The sequence below is a fragment of the Megalobrama amblycephala genome, linkage group LG15 (genome assembly GCF_018812025.1).
Source record: "Megalobrama amblycephala isolate DHTTF-2021 linkage group LG15, ASM1881202v1, whole genome shotgun sequence".
In the NCBI taxonomy this organism is placed as follows: domain Eukaryota; kingdom Metazoa; phylum Chordata; class Actinopteri; order Cypriniformes; family Xenocyprididae; genus Megalobrama; species Megalobrama amblycephala.
The window spans coordinates 1,913,695-1,930,064 of record NC_063058.1 but is presented as its reverse complement, the minus strand read 5'-3'; the positions used below and the strand labels follow the sequence as shown (position 1 = coordinate 1,930,064).

The 16,370-nt window shown below is 40.3% G+C and overlaps 1 protein-coding gene and 1 long non-coding RNA gene across 4 annotated transcripts in view; one reads left to right on the top strand and one right to left on the bottom strand.

The window, feature by feature from the left end:
* Positions 1-8,587, bottom strand: part of LOC125247326 — a 30,865-nt gene extending 22,278 nt beyond the window's left edge. The window contains exons 1-2 of the long non-coding RNA XR_007180058.1: positions 8,449-8,587; positions 5,185-5,325 (exon numbers count right to left, since the gene is read on the bottom strand). This is a non-coding gene — a long non-coding RNA (uncharacterized LOC125247326). The remainder of the gene's footprint in view (positions 1-5,184; positions 5,326-8,448) is intronic.
* Positions 1-16,370, top strand: part of LOC125247246 (anoctamin-1) — a 47,444-nt gene that overhangs the window by 5,753 nt on the left and 25,321 nt on the right. For 2 of the 3 annotated variants that reach the window (XM_048158507.1, XM_048158504.1), the window contains exons 1-4: positions 5,280-5,520; positions 8,478-8,807; positions 15,148-15,246; positions 15,332-15,483. In XM_048158507.1, the coding sequence (XP_048014464.1) occupies positions 5,422-5,520; positions 8,478-8,807; positions 15,148-15,246; positions 15,332-15,483 (680 nt within the window). In that variant the 5' untranslated portion in view covers positions 5,280-5,421. Of the gene's footprint in view, positions 1-5,279; positions 5,521-8,477; positions 8,808-15,147; positions 15,247-15,331; positions 15,484-16,370 lie in introns of those variants that run through there. The other variant, XM_048158505.1, reaches the window with a different exon arrangement.

Sequence of the window (16,370 nt, the reverse complement as noted above, 5' to 3'; positions counted from 1 at the left end):
AACCATAGTAACAAACAACAAATGAGAACTAAGGCAAACTTAAGAACTAAGAACTAAGGATACTGGGACAGGGAATAGACGAAGGAACCAGAGGATGACCCAGAGCAGAGCCAGGATGAAGGCCCAGGGCAGAAGCCTGACCGACTGAGGTGATGGAGGAGCTGAGGAGATGACACAGAGAACGAACCAAAAACAGGAAGATGAGACCCTAAAAAGGACAGAATCCTCACACATATTGGTTTTTCTTGTCATAGTCGCGGGTTTGCCCATCACAGGCATCAGACGCACATCTCCAGGCAGAAGATCGTTTGTGTGTGTGACGGAGGGATTCCCGCCACTGTTTTGACTCTTTTACAGATTTTATAAGCTCTTCACGAGTTCCCAGCTGGCCAAAATACCATCATATGCAGGCTACGCACACACAACAAGTGCATTTATTTCAGCACACAGCATTGTTTTGGATGTTTGGCAAGTTCTGTCTCAAAATAGACAATATGTCATAAAATCAGACCAATCAGGTTGTGAAGGTATCCCTGTGCCTTTAGGTTCGGTATCTTTTCGTTCAGTGATAAAATCTAAATGCTAATCGGACCTGGACTAAATGGTTTTTTTTTGTTGTTTTTTTTTTTTGACCAAATGAACCAAATGAACCGAACTACAAGTGTGAACGCACCCTAAGACTTTGAGCTGGATGGGACCATCCACAATGAAGAAGACTTGGAACTGGACAGGACCATCCACGATGGAGACTTGGAGCTGGGCAGGGAAATCCATGTTGAAGGAGACTTGGAGCTGATTGGGACCATCCATGATGAAGAAGACTTGGTGCTGGTGGGACCATCCACAATGAAGGAGACTTGGAGCTGGGTGGGACAAGCAGTGACGAAGGAGACTTGGAGTTGGATGGGACCATCCATGATAAAGGAGACTTGGAGCTGGATGAGACCATCTGTGATAAAGGAGACTTGGAGCTGGCAGGACCATCCACAATGAAGGAGACTTGGAGCTGGATGGGACAATCTGTGATGAAGGAGACTTGGAGTTTGCAGGAATATCCACAATGAAGGAGACTTGGAGTTGGGTGGGACCATCCATGATGAAGAAGACTTGGAGCAGGGAGGGACCAGCAGCAACAAAGGAGACTTGGAGCTGGACGGGACCAACTGCGATGAAGGAGACTTGGAGCTGGACTGGACCATCCGCGATGAAGGAGACTTGGAGTTGTCGGGAATATCCATGATGAAGGAGATTTAGAGCTGGGAGGCACCAGCAGCAACAAAGGAGACTTGGAGCTGGATGGGACCAACTGCGATGAAGGAGACTTGGAGCTGGTGGGACCATCCACGATGAAGGAGACTTGGAGCTGGATGGGACAATCTGCAATGAAGGAGACTTGGAGTTGGCAGGAATATCCATAATGAAGGAGACTTGGAGTTGAGTGGGAACAGCAGTGACAAAGGAGACTTGGAGCTGGATGGGACTATCCATGATGAAGGAGACTTGGAGCTGGACTGGACCATCTGCGATGAAGGAGACTTGGAACTGGATGGGACCATCCACGGTGAAGGAGACTTGGAGTTGGCAGGAATATCCACTTGGATCTGGACGGGACCATCTGCAATGAAGAAGACTTGTAGTTGGACGGGACCATCCATGGTGGAGACTTGTAGCTGGATGTGAATATCCATGATGAAGGAGACTTGGAGCTGGGTGTGACCATTTGCGATGAAGGAGACTTGGAGCTAGAATGAGACCATCCATGATGAAGGAGACTTGGAGCTAAATGGGACCATCTGTGATGAAGGACACTTGTAGCTGGATGGGACCATCCACAGTGACATAGACTTGGAGCTAGATGGGACAATCTGCAATGAAGGAGACTTGGAGTTGGCAGGAATATCCATAATGAAGGAGACTTGGAGTTGAGTGGGAACAGCAGTGACAAAGGAGACTTGGAGCTGGATGGGACCATCCACAATGAAGAAGACTTGGAACTGGACAGGACCATCCACGATGTAGACTTGGAGCTGGGCAGGGAAATCCATGTTGAAGGAGACTTGGAGCTGATTGGGACCATCCATGATGAAGAAGACTTGGTGCTGGTGGGACCATCCACGATGAAGGAGACTTGGAGCTGGGTGGGACCAGCAGTGACGAAGGAGACTTGGAGTTGGATGGGACCATCCATGATAAAGGAGACTTGGAGCTGGATGAGACCATCTGTGATAAAGGAGACTTGGAGCTGGCAGGACCATCCACGATGAAGGAGACTTGGAGCTGGATGGGACAATCTGTGATGAAGGAGACTTGGAGTTTGCAGGAATATCCACAATGAAGGAGACTTGGAGTTGGGTGGGACCAGCAGCGACGAAGGAGACTTGGACCTGGATGGGACTATCTGCAATGAAGGAGACTTGGAGCAGGGAGGGACCAGCAGCAACAAAGGAGACTTGGAGCTGGACGGGACCAACTGCGATGAAGGAGACTTGGAGCTGGACTGGACCATCCGCAATGAAGGAGACTTGGAGTTGGCGGGAATATCCATGATGAAGGAGATTTAGAGCTGGGAGGCACCAGCAGCAACAAAGGAGACTTGGAGCTGGATGGGACCAACTGCGATGAAGGAGACTTGGAGCTGGTGGGACCATCCATGATGAAGGAGACTTGGAGCTGGATGGGACAATCTGCAATGAAGGAGACTTGGATTTGGCAGGAATATCCATAATGAAGGAGACTTGGAGTTGAGTGGGAACAGCAGTGACAAAGGAGACTTGGAGCTGGATGGGACTATACCGTGATGAAGGAGACTTGGAGCTGGACCGGACCATCTGCGATGAAGGAGACTTGGAACTGGATGGGACCATCCACGGTGAAGGAGACTTGGAGTTGGCAGGAATATCCACTTGGATCTGGACGGGACCATCTGCAATGAAGGAGACTTGTAGTTGGACGGGACCATCCATGGTGGAGACTTGTAGCTGGATGTGAATATCCATGATGAAGGAGACTTGGAGCTGGGTGTGACCATTTGCGATGAAGGAGACTTGGAGCTAGATGAGACCATCCATGATGAAGGAGACTTGGAGCTAAATGGGACCATCTGTGATGAAGGACACTTGGAGCTGGATGGGACCATCCACAGTGACATAGACTTGGAGCTAGATGGGACCATCCATGATGAAGGAGACTTGGAGCTGGACCGGACCATCTGTGATGAAGGAGACTTGGAACTGGATGGGACCATCCACTGTGAAGGAGACTTGGAGTTGGCAGGAATATCCACTTGGATCTGGACGGGACCATCTGCAATGAAGGAGACTTGTAGTTGGACGGGACCATCCATGGTGGAGACTTGTAGCTGGATGTGAATATCCATGATGAAGGAGACTTGGAGCTGGGTGTGACCATTTGCGATGAAGGAGACTTGGAGCTAGATGAGACCATCCATGATGAAGGAGACTTGGAGCTAAATGGGACCATCTGTGATGAAGGACACTTGGAGCTGGATGGGACCATCCACAGTGACATAGACTTGGAGCTAGATGGGACCATCCATGATGAAGGAGACTTGGAGCTGGACGAGACCGTACGTGATGAAGAAGACTTGGATCTGGAAGGGACCATTCACAATGAACAAGACTTGGAACTGGATGGGACCATCCACAACGGAGACTTGGAGCTGGGTGGGACCATCCATGATGAAGGAGGCTTGAAGCTGGACGTGACCATCTGCAATGAAGGAGACTTGGAGCTGGACGAGAGCATCCATGATGAAGGAGACTTGGAGCTGGACGAGAGCATCCATGATGAAGGAGACTTGGAGCTAGATGGGACCATCCATGATGAAACTTGGAGCTGGACGGGACCATCCACAGTGAAGGAGACTTGGAGCTGGACGTGACCATCTGCAATGAAGGAGACTTGGAGCTGGACGAGAGCATCCATGATGAAGGAGGCTTGAAGCTGGACGTGACCATCTGCAATGAAGGAGACTTGGAGCTGGACGAGAGCATCCATGATGAAGGAGACTTGGAGCTGGACGAGAGCATCCATGATGAAGGAGACTTGGAGCTAGATGGGACCATCCATGATGAAACTTGGAGCTGGACGGGACCATCCACAGTGAAGGAGACTTGGAGCTAGATGGGACCATCTGTGATGAAGGAGATTTGGAGCTAGATGGGACCACCTATGATGAAGGAGACTTGGAGCTGGATGGGACCATCCACAGTGAAGGAGACTTGGAGTTAGATGGGACCATCCATGATGAAGGAAACTTGGAGCTGGATGGGACCATCTGACATGGAGACTTGGAGCTGGACAAGACCCTCTGCGATGAAGAAGACTTGGAGCTGGATGGGACCATTTGCAATGAAGAAGACTTGGAGCTGGTCTGGACCATCCACGATGAAGGGGACTTGGAGCTGAGTGGGACCATTTGTGATGCAGGAGACTTAGAGCTGGATAGGATCATCTATGATGAAGGAGATTTGGAGCTGGACGCTACCAACTGCGATGAAGGAGACTTGGAGCTGGATGGGACCATCTGCGATGAAGGAGACTTGGAGCTGAGTGGGACCATCCATGATGAAAAAAACTTGGAGCTGGACCGGACCATCCACGATGAAGGAGACTTGGAGCTGGACGGGACCATCTGCAATAAAGGAAACTTGTAGTTGGACGGGACCAACCATGGTAAAGGAGAGTTGGAGTTGGACGAGATCATCCATGATGAAGGAGACTTGGAGCTCGACAGAACCATCTGAGATGAAGGAGACTTGGAGCTCGACGGGACCAACCACAGTGAAGGAGACTTGACGCTAGATGGGGCTATCCGTGATGAAAAAGACTTGGAGCTAGGCAGGACCAGTGGAGACTGTAGGTCATAATCCAGTTTATCACATAACTATAATTTAGCGGGGACCCAGCTCATAGCATAAACCTCAGCGACGGGAGTGTGGGCGAGGCAAGATATAATCGTGACAGATAATGTGTCAGAACTGCGAGAAAAAAAGTCAGAATTGCGAGATAAAGAGTCGCATTTACCTTTTTTATTTTTTTATTCCATGGTGGAAATAAGTTTCCATATTACAGAGATTTTACAAAGGTAAAAACAACATACCTAATTATGTTGACACAATTCCAAAAGTTCCATTTATACACAGACTTAAGCTGACTTCTTACCAAAAGCCATGTGTGTGAGTAAGGGCATCTTGGAGGCTTTGATGTATGGCTTTATAGTTGAATCTAATATTAGCTCCTGGCTCCTCTCACTCCTCTCAAGTAACAACAGGGATCACTTGGTGACCCGCGGCTTGCTTCAATCTGAAAGACAGAAAGAACAGACAGAAAGAGAACAGAGTTATAGATTAAGGGAGTGTGAGAACAGATTGGAGGCAGGTTTCTTACTGTGATTGGGAGATGGATTTAACAGAGAATGAAATTGGCGGCTCTCAACCTCAGACTGCCTGCACGCAAGCACACTTCTTAAGGGATGTGCTGTTTCATGGCAAATTTCAGGTGCGTGTGGCATGTATCAATGATTATTCAGGAAGTTTTAGGACTTTTTATACCCAATATTTAATAATGTATACCCAATATCTGCTGTTAATGATGAATATTACGGAAATTGACAGTTTGATAAACGTACTTGAAGTACATATAGATCAATAGGTACAGTACACGAGTACGTGCTAGATCTATATGTACTAATGCTTTTTGCTCCTAAAATATGAGCGCATGTCCCCATAAGATGAAGGGGGATGCCAGAGGAAATCTTACACCCCATAACACAGTCAGCAGTTGCTGGATCTGTTGCAGTCGCTCTACAGAAAAAGCTGACCTCATAAATATGGACTTCAAAAAATATTTTCTATCTAAGATTACTGTCGCATAGTGTGTTTGTGCTGGAGTCCAGAGCACATTTCGCAGGGAACACATCAGACCTACTTATCTAAACAGTGCAACAGAAACCTGCTTACTGTACCTCAGTTGTCCATAGTATATATAAATCTCATATTGTGCACCATTTATTTATGTTCTGTTATTAATTGTGGTTCATATGGATGTAATAGAAGCTCATAGTTGACAGTCTCAAGTTCAAGGTTGTTAATGTCGAACATGATTTAACAGTGTATTAGCAGCTGCATGTCAAACATGACTCAGATCTGCCATCGTTTTGGGAGCTGTCAGGAACAAAGGTGCTGAACTAAGATCAAAACATTCACCAACACCTCCAGCAGTTTAAACTCCAACGCTAAAATTAATGTTCCTTTTGTTTTGTTGAGAGGTTGAGAAGTTAAGAAACATTATAGGAGTAATAATTATGGCTTTCACAAAACTACACAGAGATGAATGAATATTCACCTGATTGAGTCGTGCTCCTTCAACTGACGATAAGATTATCAAGTCATGCTGAACCTCACATTGCTGGTTAACACCGGTTCATTCATAGATCATCACTGCATTGTGCAATATTACTCATGACTACCATATTCTACTGTATAGAAGAGGATGAGGAGGAGGAAGAAAGGCAGACATTTAGCATAGACTCACCATTAATTCTTTTGTCCGTTTGTGTAAAACATATTAGTCACAAATTTCATGTGAAATAATTTTCATAATTAAGAATATATTCATTTGGCAGATCAAAGAAGGCCTATATTAATGTTGGACCTTATTTTTTTTTTTTATCTTCATTTATATTTATTACAGTACCAGTCAAAAGTTTGGATTAAATCAGTTTTTGAAATGTTTCTGGAAAAAAGACACAAAGGCTCCATTAATACAGTAAAAACAGTAATATTGTGAAATATTACAATTTCAGATAACTGTATTTTGACATGATCTGTCAGAAATCATTCTAATATGGTGATTTACTGCTCAGTTATCAGTTGTTATTGGTGTGCAATAATTAATAATGATTCCTACTATTATCAGTGTTGAAAACAGATTTTGCTGCTCATATTTTTGTGGATATATTTTTTTTGAAAGCATTTATTTGAAATAGAAATCATTATAAATGTCTGTACTGTCACTTTTTATCAATTTAATGATATTGTTGAATAATTAAACAAAAAAATCTCACTCCAAACTTTTGAATGGTGGTGTATCAGTTTCCACAAAAAAAAAAATGAAAAATTGCATCACAGGAATAAATTACAATTTTTAATACTGTATTTTTGATCAAATAAATTAATAGTTAAATTTAAAATAAACATAAAAAAAAAATCTGAATTGTTCTATACTTTTGAATGGTAGCACTGAGTGTCTTATAAAGGCATTTACCAAATGCTTTTGTATTCTTGGTTATTGTGTACATTTTCAATAACCAAAGTGCATTACCATCATTCATATTGTGTCCCTATTGTCTTTGATTAACTTAAGAAAGCTAAAAGATTTCCATCACATTGATCACTTGTGATTTGCTCAATACACATTTGTGACCCTGGACCACAAAATCCAGTCAACAATATTATAGCAACAACAAAATAGCCAACAATACATTGTATGAGTCAAAATTAAAGATTTTTATTTTATGCCAAAAATATCATATTAAGTAAAGATTATGTTCCATGAAGATATTTTGTAAATTTCCTACTGTAAATATATCAAAAGATTTATTTTTGTGAGTGGATATGCATTGCTAAGGACTTCATTTGGACAACTTTGAAGGCGATTTTCCATACAACCATACATATATGGAAAGCTTACTTATTCAGCTTTCAGATGTTGTATAAATCCACAATTTAAAAAAAAATTGACTGGTTTTGTGGTTCAGAGTCACATTTGTCAAATGTCAATGTCCTCCTGTTGGATCCTGTGCCATAAGTCAGATAATCAGCCTACTGCTTTTCACATTTTAGAATAACAGTAAATACACTGGGGGGGAAATGACTTTGAAACAATTTTTACTCAGGAATTGCTAGTAAATTTCACAAATAATTCCAAAGAAATGTCCAGTAACACACTTAATTAAACGAGAAAGTGTTTTCTTGTAATATGCACTCCAGTCATCCGAAAAATCATTTTTACCATGTCTGTGAAATAATGCAAGTATGAGAATGATGTAGTGACACACCTGAACACTTTCTGCTGACTCTGAACATTCACTCTTCCTTTTCATTCCACATCCACTGCAACTGTGCCTTTAGTTTACTAAAGAATATGATAATAAGCAACAACTTATATTTGTCTTCAAACTACGTCCAAGCAGAAGCCCTGAGATCAAAACGTTTTTTAAGGTCATGAAACATACATTCCAAAACTTTTGATCCAAAACGATCATCATCATCTGCTGATTTGAGTTTACTTGCTCAACTCATTATTGAGGACAATGAGGTCTAACAAACACTTAGAGCTGATGTGTTGAGTTCAGATGCTGCCTGATCTTGACCTTTGACCGGCCACTGCAGTCCCACACACACACATACACACACACACACTCACTCATGTTCTGGCCTCCTCTCTCCTCTCAGCTCCTGAAGTCTCTCACTCCCGAGGAGAACACTCAATGCCGGCAGGGTCTGTACTTCCAGGACGGCAGGAGGCGAGTGGACTACATCCTCACCTACCACATCAAGAAGAGCAGCAGCACGTGGCGGCACGCGTCCCGTCTCAGAGACAACGCCTTCACGCGCACCCTGCGGCGGGGTCGCCACCCGCCTCCGCCCGCGCACCGAGGCGACGCCGAGCTGGGCTCGCCCGACCACAGCGCGGACCACCACGACGACGACAAGGCTTTACGGCGGGAAGAGTTCGAGAGCAACCTGCTGGAGATGGGCCTGGAGCTGGAGCGAGACGAGGAGGTACGTGTGTTTGTCCAGTCCTGCTTCACAGGGCTTTTGTCTGCTGCAGGTTTGTTTTGTCTTTCGGCTGAGCTCAGCTGTTTTACTTCAGCACAAAAGACACATTGTCGTGTCACACGGCTCTGACTATGACTCAAAACTCCTGTGTGGAGCGGACACACTTGCAGCTGCTCGTTCGTGCTGTTTGCTGTTGTACAATTCAAGCTGTGGTCCTGAATGCTGATTGGTCAGTAAAGCAGTCCAGCCATGCTAACATATTGCTCAATAGTGTTGTTGCACTGAATATCACTCGCTCTCTCTGTACTGGAAGCAATTACAAACAGTGAAACGTCTCATTGCTGTTGGACTGTCAGCACTTATTGCTCAAACAATCACGTTTGAGGAGCGAACTACAATATATAGTAACACCAGTAAAAGAACATTTGATTTGTGACCTTAACTTAATTTGCTCGACCAAATTTCCATGCATTCTTGTTTCTGAATAGCTTTCCAGAAAGAAGGGAATTACGTCAAAGAATAATGTCTTATTCAAACACTCATGAAACATGTACTTGCAGATTATATAATGAAATAAAAGGCCACTTAAGTTTACGTAAAGAGGATACACTTTCATGACATTTTCTTAACATACTTTACGTTTTAACTTTTAAAAAGTAATGTGATGTCAAATTAAACACTTTACTGTAAAGTACATATTAAAACATTATGTTGTAATCATCTTTTATTGTAATTTCACACTCATTTTGATGTGTTGACTAACATAATAAAGCACATACAGCACAAAATTATAATTATATCCGTTATTAAATTTTAAATGTATGAAATTTCTACTTCATTAAAATATGTGATTACAAATGTATTTAAAAACATGACATTCAAGTTTCAATATCAATGACATTATAGTATAATTTATTTTGCCATAAATGCTTGTCAAATTCAGCTAACTGCATTTGATACAAATGTAAACTATAATACATTTTCATTTAATTTCTTTTAACATGCAATTAATTGTCCAGAAACATTACATTTTACATTTACATTTATTTATTTGGCAGACATTACATTCAGTTCACACTTATTCTTTTAATGTATACTATCTCAATTTTTTTTCCATACAATAAAAGTCATAGATGAAGGAAATTCATTGAGCAGCAAATCAGCATATTAGAATGATTTCTGAAGGATCATGTGACACTGAAGACTGGAGTAACGATGCTGAAAATTCAGCTTTGCATCACAGGAATAAATTACTTTGTCAAATATATTTAAATAGTACACAGTTATTTTAAATTGTAATAATATTTCACAATATTACTGTTTTTTACTGTATTTTTAATTAAATAAATGTAGCCTTGGTGAGCAGACGAAACTTCTTTTAAAAACATTAAAAATCTTAGTGGTTCCAAACTTTTGGACTGTACTGTATATATATATATATATATATATATATATATATATATATATATATATATATATATATATATATATATATATATATAGTTTAACAGTTGAGCCCAAGCCTTCGTTACTAATTCGTAAAACAAGTAACGAAGTAACGTTGAGTCGCTTAAATGAAACTCATTGTAATATGTAGAGTATTATGAAAGAGAGATCGCCTGAGTGAGTGTATTACCTGTGTCTAGCTGATATTCTTCAGGTCAATCTTATATTCATAATCACAAAATCAGTTTGAATGTCTGCTGAGGAAAACAATATTTTGGTCCTTTTAACATTTAAGAGGATTTCCTATGACAGCGCTAGTCAATGCATCTGTCAGTTGCATCCCATAAGATGTTGTTTAAAATAAAAACAACGTCCTTGTTTCCTTGTTTCAGTCCCTTTCAATATAAAAGTCTAACTTTCACTGAAGTCGAAATCAATAACGGACTTTTTCAATGTTATTTGTATAAAATATTATTTATTGAACAATAATATTTATAATTAACAACAACAGCCATTATAACAGTATAAAAAGTATAAAATAGGAAATAAACACAAGCAAACAGTTCAGTCAAACGTACAAAAGCAGTGCTATATAGCCCTTAAGCCAAATCTATTAGCTCTGGAACAAGTAATATATTAATAATACCAAAGACTGCCCATTTGATGTACCCGAAACGAATTATACCTCATGTTTCAACACTATCTACATAAGATCCAGCGGCAAATTCCCAAAGGAATGGCAGAGATGAGGCTGTTCTCTGCGGGTACATGAGCGCTGAACGGCTGCTGACGGCCTGGAGCTCACATCTCCAAGAGCATTTAAACAAATTTAGGTACTATGTTTTCATATAAATCGCATATTTAAGGTCAAAACAACTACATTCTCACCTATTATTACTATATTTAAATGTGAAACGGTGGTGATACTTGTAGAATATTGCATGGCTGGAAAGACATATGTATATTTCTGGAATATAATTACAGACAGCATTAAATCTTATTTTGGCTCAAATCATATTAGACTGTGTTTGATTTATTAATATATTTTTTTAATAAAGCAAACTAGTTTTGTCACCTGATACCAGTTTTGGCACAACTTCAGCAGTGAGACAGTAGCAACACATGATCCAAATAACTCAAGAACTCATTCAATCGGTTCCAAGGGTCAAATGAATCACATGCATCTGCTGTGAAATTGTTTCTCTGTTATTTATACAGTATATTTAAATAAAACAGCAGGTTGTTTTTTTTAACTGGTGTGTGGCCTTATTAGCAATGAAGGACCGTGCAATGTTGTGAATCTAGACATAACGGCCTTTAGATGTGTCGTAATGTGTCTTCTTCAGACTGTGATTAATCTGGTCTATTGAATGAATGAGATGATGTTCTGTACATGTACATGATGTCTCAGTACATGGTTTCTGAGAGTGTGTGAATGCATATAAAACCACGTATAGTCCAGCTCATGTGCTTATGTCATTAAATGCCTTGTAAAGTTTTATGAATTTGATAATTGGCAAAAGTAATGATGATAGCAGCTGTTTGTTTTTTTGGTCTTGGCTGTGAGACTGTGACATGGGATCCGCTGTGCTGCAGTCTATGTAGGGCTCATAGTAGTGCACATGCTCCAACATACCGTGTGTGACGCTTGTGTGTGAGGAAACCCAATCTGATCGCCTCATTTCCTGATTCCAACACTCCGTCTTCTCACTGTCACTTCTTGGCATGTCTTCACTGAAGTGCTTCCAAAGCAGGGTCTCTTTAAATATAGGCAGCAACAAAACAACATATTCAGTGTATATATTTATATTTATTAAAATCATAAATGGATGCTGCCTTATTGGGACATTTTATTTCCACCTTTCGAATATTTTCCTCTCCGAGATGATATGCGATGGGAAAAGGGTGAACAATGAGCTTGGAAAAAAGGCAGATTCAAACCTGAGCAAACAGGTTTCTATGTGATTTTGTCTGGCTCAATCACATGTTGGTGGGCGGAGTTACTGAAAACAGCCTCTGCCAACCGTGTGGGCTATTTACTCTTACTGTAAATAGACACGCCGTTAAAGTTATATGAATACTTGTTGATATGTTGATAGCATATTTAGATGTTTTAATTATGTAAAATATAATGTAACGTTTTTATCGAAATTTAAATAGATTTTTTTAACAAAACCCTGCATTTATTTTACTTTGTGTCATTGTAGATAGCCAGTCAGTAAAAATACAGATTTGCAAACAGAAACCAAGCAAAGGACAGCCAGGGAAGCAAAAAAAATATCTCAAAAATATCTTTATTAACACAAATTAAAAAGGCAATAGAAAAAAAAAAAAAAAACTGGGCAAAAACAAACCCAGACATCAGCCAGCAGATCTGTGAAACAAAACACAACAGGGAAAATGGGCAGTAGATACACAGACTATAGACTAGATGGCAACTGGAAGCACAAGTAGGGTTACAAAATGAACTGGCACAGGACAGAAAACACTAGGGGAATAAATACGAGAGGAAATTATGAGGGTAACAAGGGAGAGCAGGTGGGGCAGTTAAATCAGGTAACAAGACGTGCGGGGTTAACACATTAGACAGCGAAGAGCATGGCACATAGAAACAAACAAAACAATACCATGTGTCCGCACAAAACATGACACAAGAACACACGGCCAATGAGAGCTCTCACCCACTGTGTGTCACACAAAACATTACATAAAAGCACATGGCCAATGGAAAACACAAGCCGTGTGCTACACTGAACACATAAACCAGACGCTCTACAAAAATACACGAGACACGAGCACACAATGAGTCAATGAACACTCAAAGGATTAGTTGACTTTAAAGTGAAAATTAGCCCAAGCTTTACTCACCCTCAAGCCATCCTAGGTGTACATGACTTTCTTCTTTCTGATGAACACAATCTGAGAAATATTAATAAATATCCTGATGCATCCGAGCTTTATAATGGCAGTGAACTAAATCCACCTATTTGAAACTCAAAAAAGTACATCCATCCATCATAAACGTACTCCACACGGCTCCAGGGGGGTTAATAAAAGCCTTCTGAAGTGAAGCGATGCGTTTGTGTAAAAAAAAAAAAAAAAAAAAAAAAAAAAATATATATATATATATATATATATACATATATGTATCCATATTTAACACATTATAAAGTAAAATAACTAGATTCTCCCAGACTGCCTTCCATATTCAATTTAGGAAAAAGTTGTAATTTGAGTATGGAAGGCATAGGAAGCATTTTGAACTTCTTCTTAAGTTGTATACAGAAGGCGGTCTGGCAGAAGCTAGATATTTTACTTCATAAATTGTTAAATATGGATATTTTTCTTACACAAATGCATCGCTTCGCTTCAGAAGGCCTTTATTAACCCCCCTGCAGCCGTGTGGAGTACGTTTATGATGGATGGAGGTACTTTCTTCAGCTCATACTCATTGATCCCGTTCAGTGCCATTATAAAGCTCGGATGCGTCAGGATGTTTATTAATATAACTCCGATTGTGTTCATCAGGAAGAAGAAAGTCATATACACCTAGGATGGCTTGAGGGAGAGTAAAGCTTGGGCTAATTTTTATTTTAAAGTGAACTAATCCTTTAACCCGTGAGCTCACAACAAGAGACAAAACATGGAGCATGAATGTTCCAAAGAAGTGTATCTGCTGAATGTACTGACAGGCATTTATGGTAAACTAAAATATACTTTATATTAATGTCATTTCTGTTGAAACTTGAACGTCATGTATTTAATGTATTTGTAATTACACCCTTTTAATGATTAAGTTTCAAGGACTTCACATGTGCTTTAGTCTGTTAACAACAAAATAAGCATGCTTCTTTAAAACATGACAGAAGATTTGTACAACATAATAATTGTAAATGTACTTTACAGTACAATTTTTAATTTGATATTATTTGATAGAGAAAGTGCACTTTTTAATTTTTTCACTTTCCCCGCCAGCAATCCATGTTTTCACTGTTATACTATAGGGGGCGCTGCTATTGCATCTTCTGAAAGAGTACAGAATCTCCGGATCAAAACACAGGTGAAGAAGAAGCAGAAACAAGTGATATAAAATTGCTGATGCTCATGTTCATCAAACATTAAACAGCGTATAAAGTCGAGCTATAGGACTGTGAAGACTGTGAAGTTTTTTATAAAAACACAATTTTCTTAGCTTTTTGTTCAAAATGTTACTTTTTTAAAGAAACTTACCCACATTCAAGTGTTGATGAAAAGGAATGCATGAAGCTAGAATAAAATTTTTGTTTGTTTAAAAGCAGAAGTTCTGTAAGAAACATAATTATGAAAGTGTTTTCGCTTAAAGTACATTTAAGTGGACTTTTTATTTCATTAATATTATATTATCTGCAAGTACAGTAAAAAAAATCTTTAATATTATATATTAGGCACACAGTGAGTAATTTTGTGCGATTTATTATAAATATGAGGCTACATTAGTGCGTTTATGTTGAGAGTTTGCATGCAATATGTTTATATTGAGTGTTATTTTGTGGCTATTTCACTGTCTTTTAACTCCTTTCATTTTATTCAGACTGCAAGTTCACAAATCACATATTTTGCTGGTTCTGTGTAGTGCTGCAGAAAACACAGGTCTGAGATACACTGCGTTCAAACATGTCAAGCTAAACCGAGAGCTCCAGTCTGATTGGATTTATATCAGTCCTCCAGGAAATAAAGTCGTTCCCAGGTTTCAGAGAGACTGTGCCTGTATTAATGTGTGCTTCTGCAGGGATGAGCCAGTTGCTTTATGCTCCAACAGTGAAGTTCAGACTCTGAAGTTGCAGAAGCAAACAGAGCTTCTACCTACATGGCGACATCATGAAAAGTGTTTGCTTCAAAATCTGTTGTGTGTTTCCAGACCAAGACTCCAGGAGTGGGCTTTGTGAAGATTCATGCTCCGTGGAACGTGCTCTGCCGCGAGGCTGAGTTCATGAAACTGAAGATGCCTACCAAAAAAGTAAGGTTTGTCCAGCATGCAGGGCTGCTGTGTGTGAAGCAGAGATGTGATGAGTGACTGTGATGATGCTGTGCTCCTACTGTAGGTGTATGAAGTCAAACACAGCAGCGGCGTCATGGAAAAGATCAACGCGTTCATCAGCAAGCTCACAGATCCTCTTCATCCCAACCTAGAAGAGAACCGGATACAGAACGTGAAGCACCTCTCGTACCCGTTCTCCAGAGAAAAGCAGCATCTGTTAGTGTCTGCCTCCATTCTCAAGCACCAAACACATCTTAATGTCTGTTGCATGTACGGTTAGACGGTCAGTGTGACACTTTCATCATGCTCACCTTTCAAAGGCCTATTCTCACTGAGTTCAGTTTTCAGCGTGACAAGAATATAAAGAGGAACACGCCCCTTGAGATGTTCTGCACAAGTATAATTCAGCTTTGATGCGTGGTGTTTGTCAGTAGCTTGTAGTGCTACTAACTACTTTTTCAAAAGACCTTCATGCTTAAAGGTACACTATGTAACTTTTCACCGTCTAGTGGTTAAAAAACTAAATATATTTTGCGGAAGAACATTGTTTTGGTTGTGCTTTGACTCTGCAGGACTATGCGGATGAATATGTTTATCCTACTGCTCATAAAACATTCTCTACTAGGCTTAAGAGGCTAAGAGGTTAAGGCTTATAACCAGTTTAGATGGAAAGGATCTCAAGCTGACTAACTGAAGACGTTACTGTAGCTTTACCCATTAATAGACAGGTACTTCCTTGAAAATAAATTCCAGCACAGCTACAACAACCATAATGAAATGAGCCTTCACAATAGATAATGCTTTACAGTGAAACTCTATTAGAGCGCTACATATAGTAATTTAGCTGTTCACACCTTACTCACCTGTTAACTAATAAAAAAAACAATCATCTCCACATCTTCACATCTTTCACATCCCTCAGTTCTCGCCATCTCTGAAAAGCCGAGCCGATGTTGATTCTTGTTTTATTACGAGCTCTGTCTCGTTGTCTTTTTGCCAGCAGACTCTTCCTCTGTTCGGCGTTTGTTTAAAACAAGTGATTCAAAATTAAATTAAATTGTTACCTGACATTTGATCAATGTTTACAGCAAGTTAATGGCCAG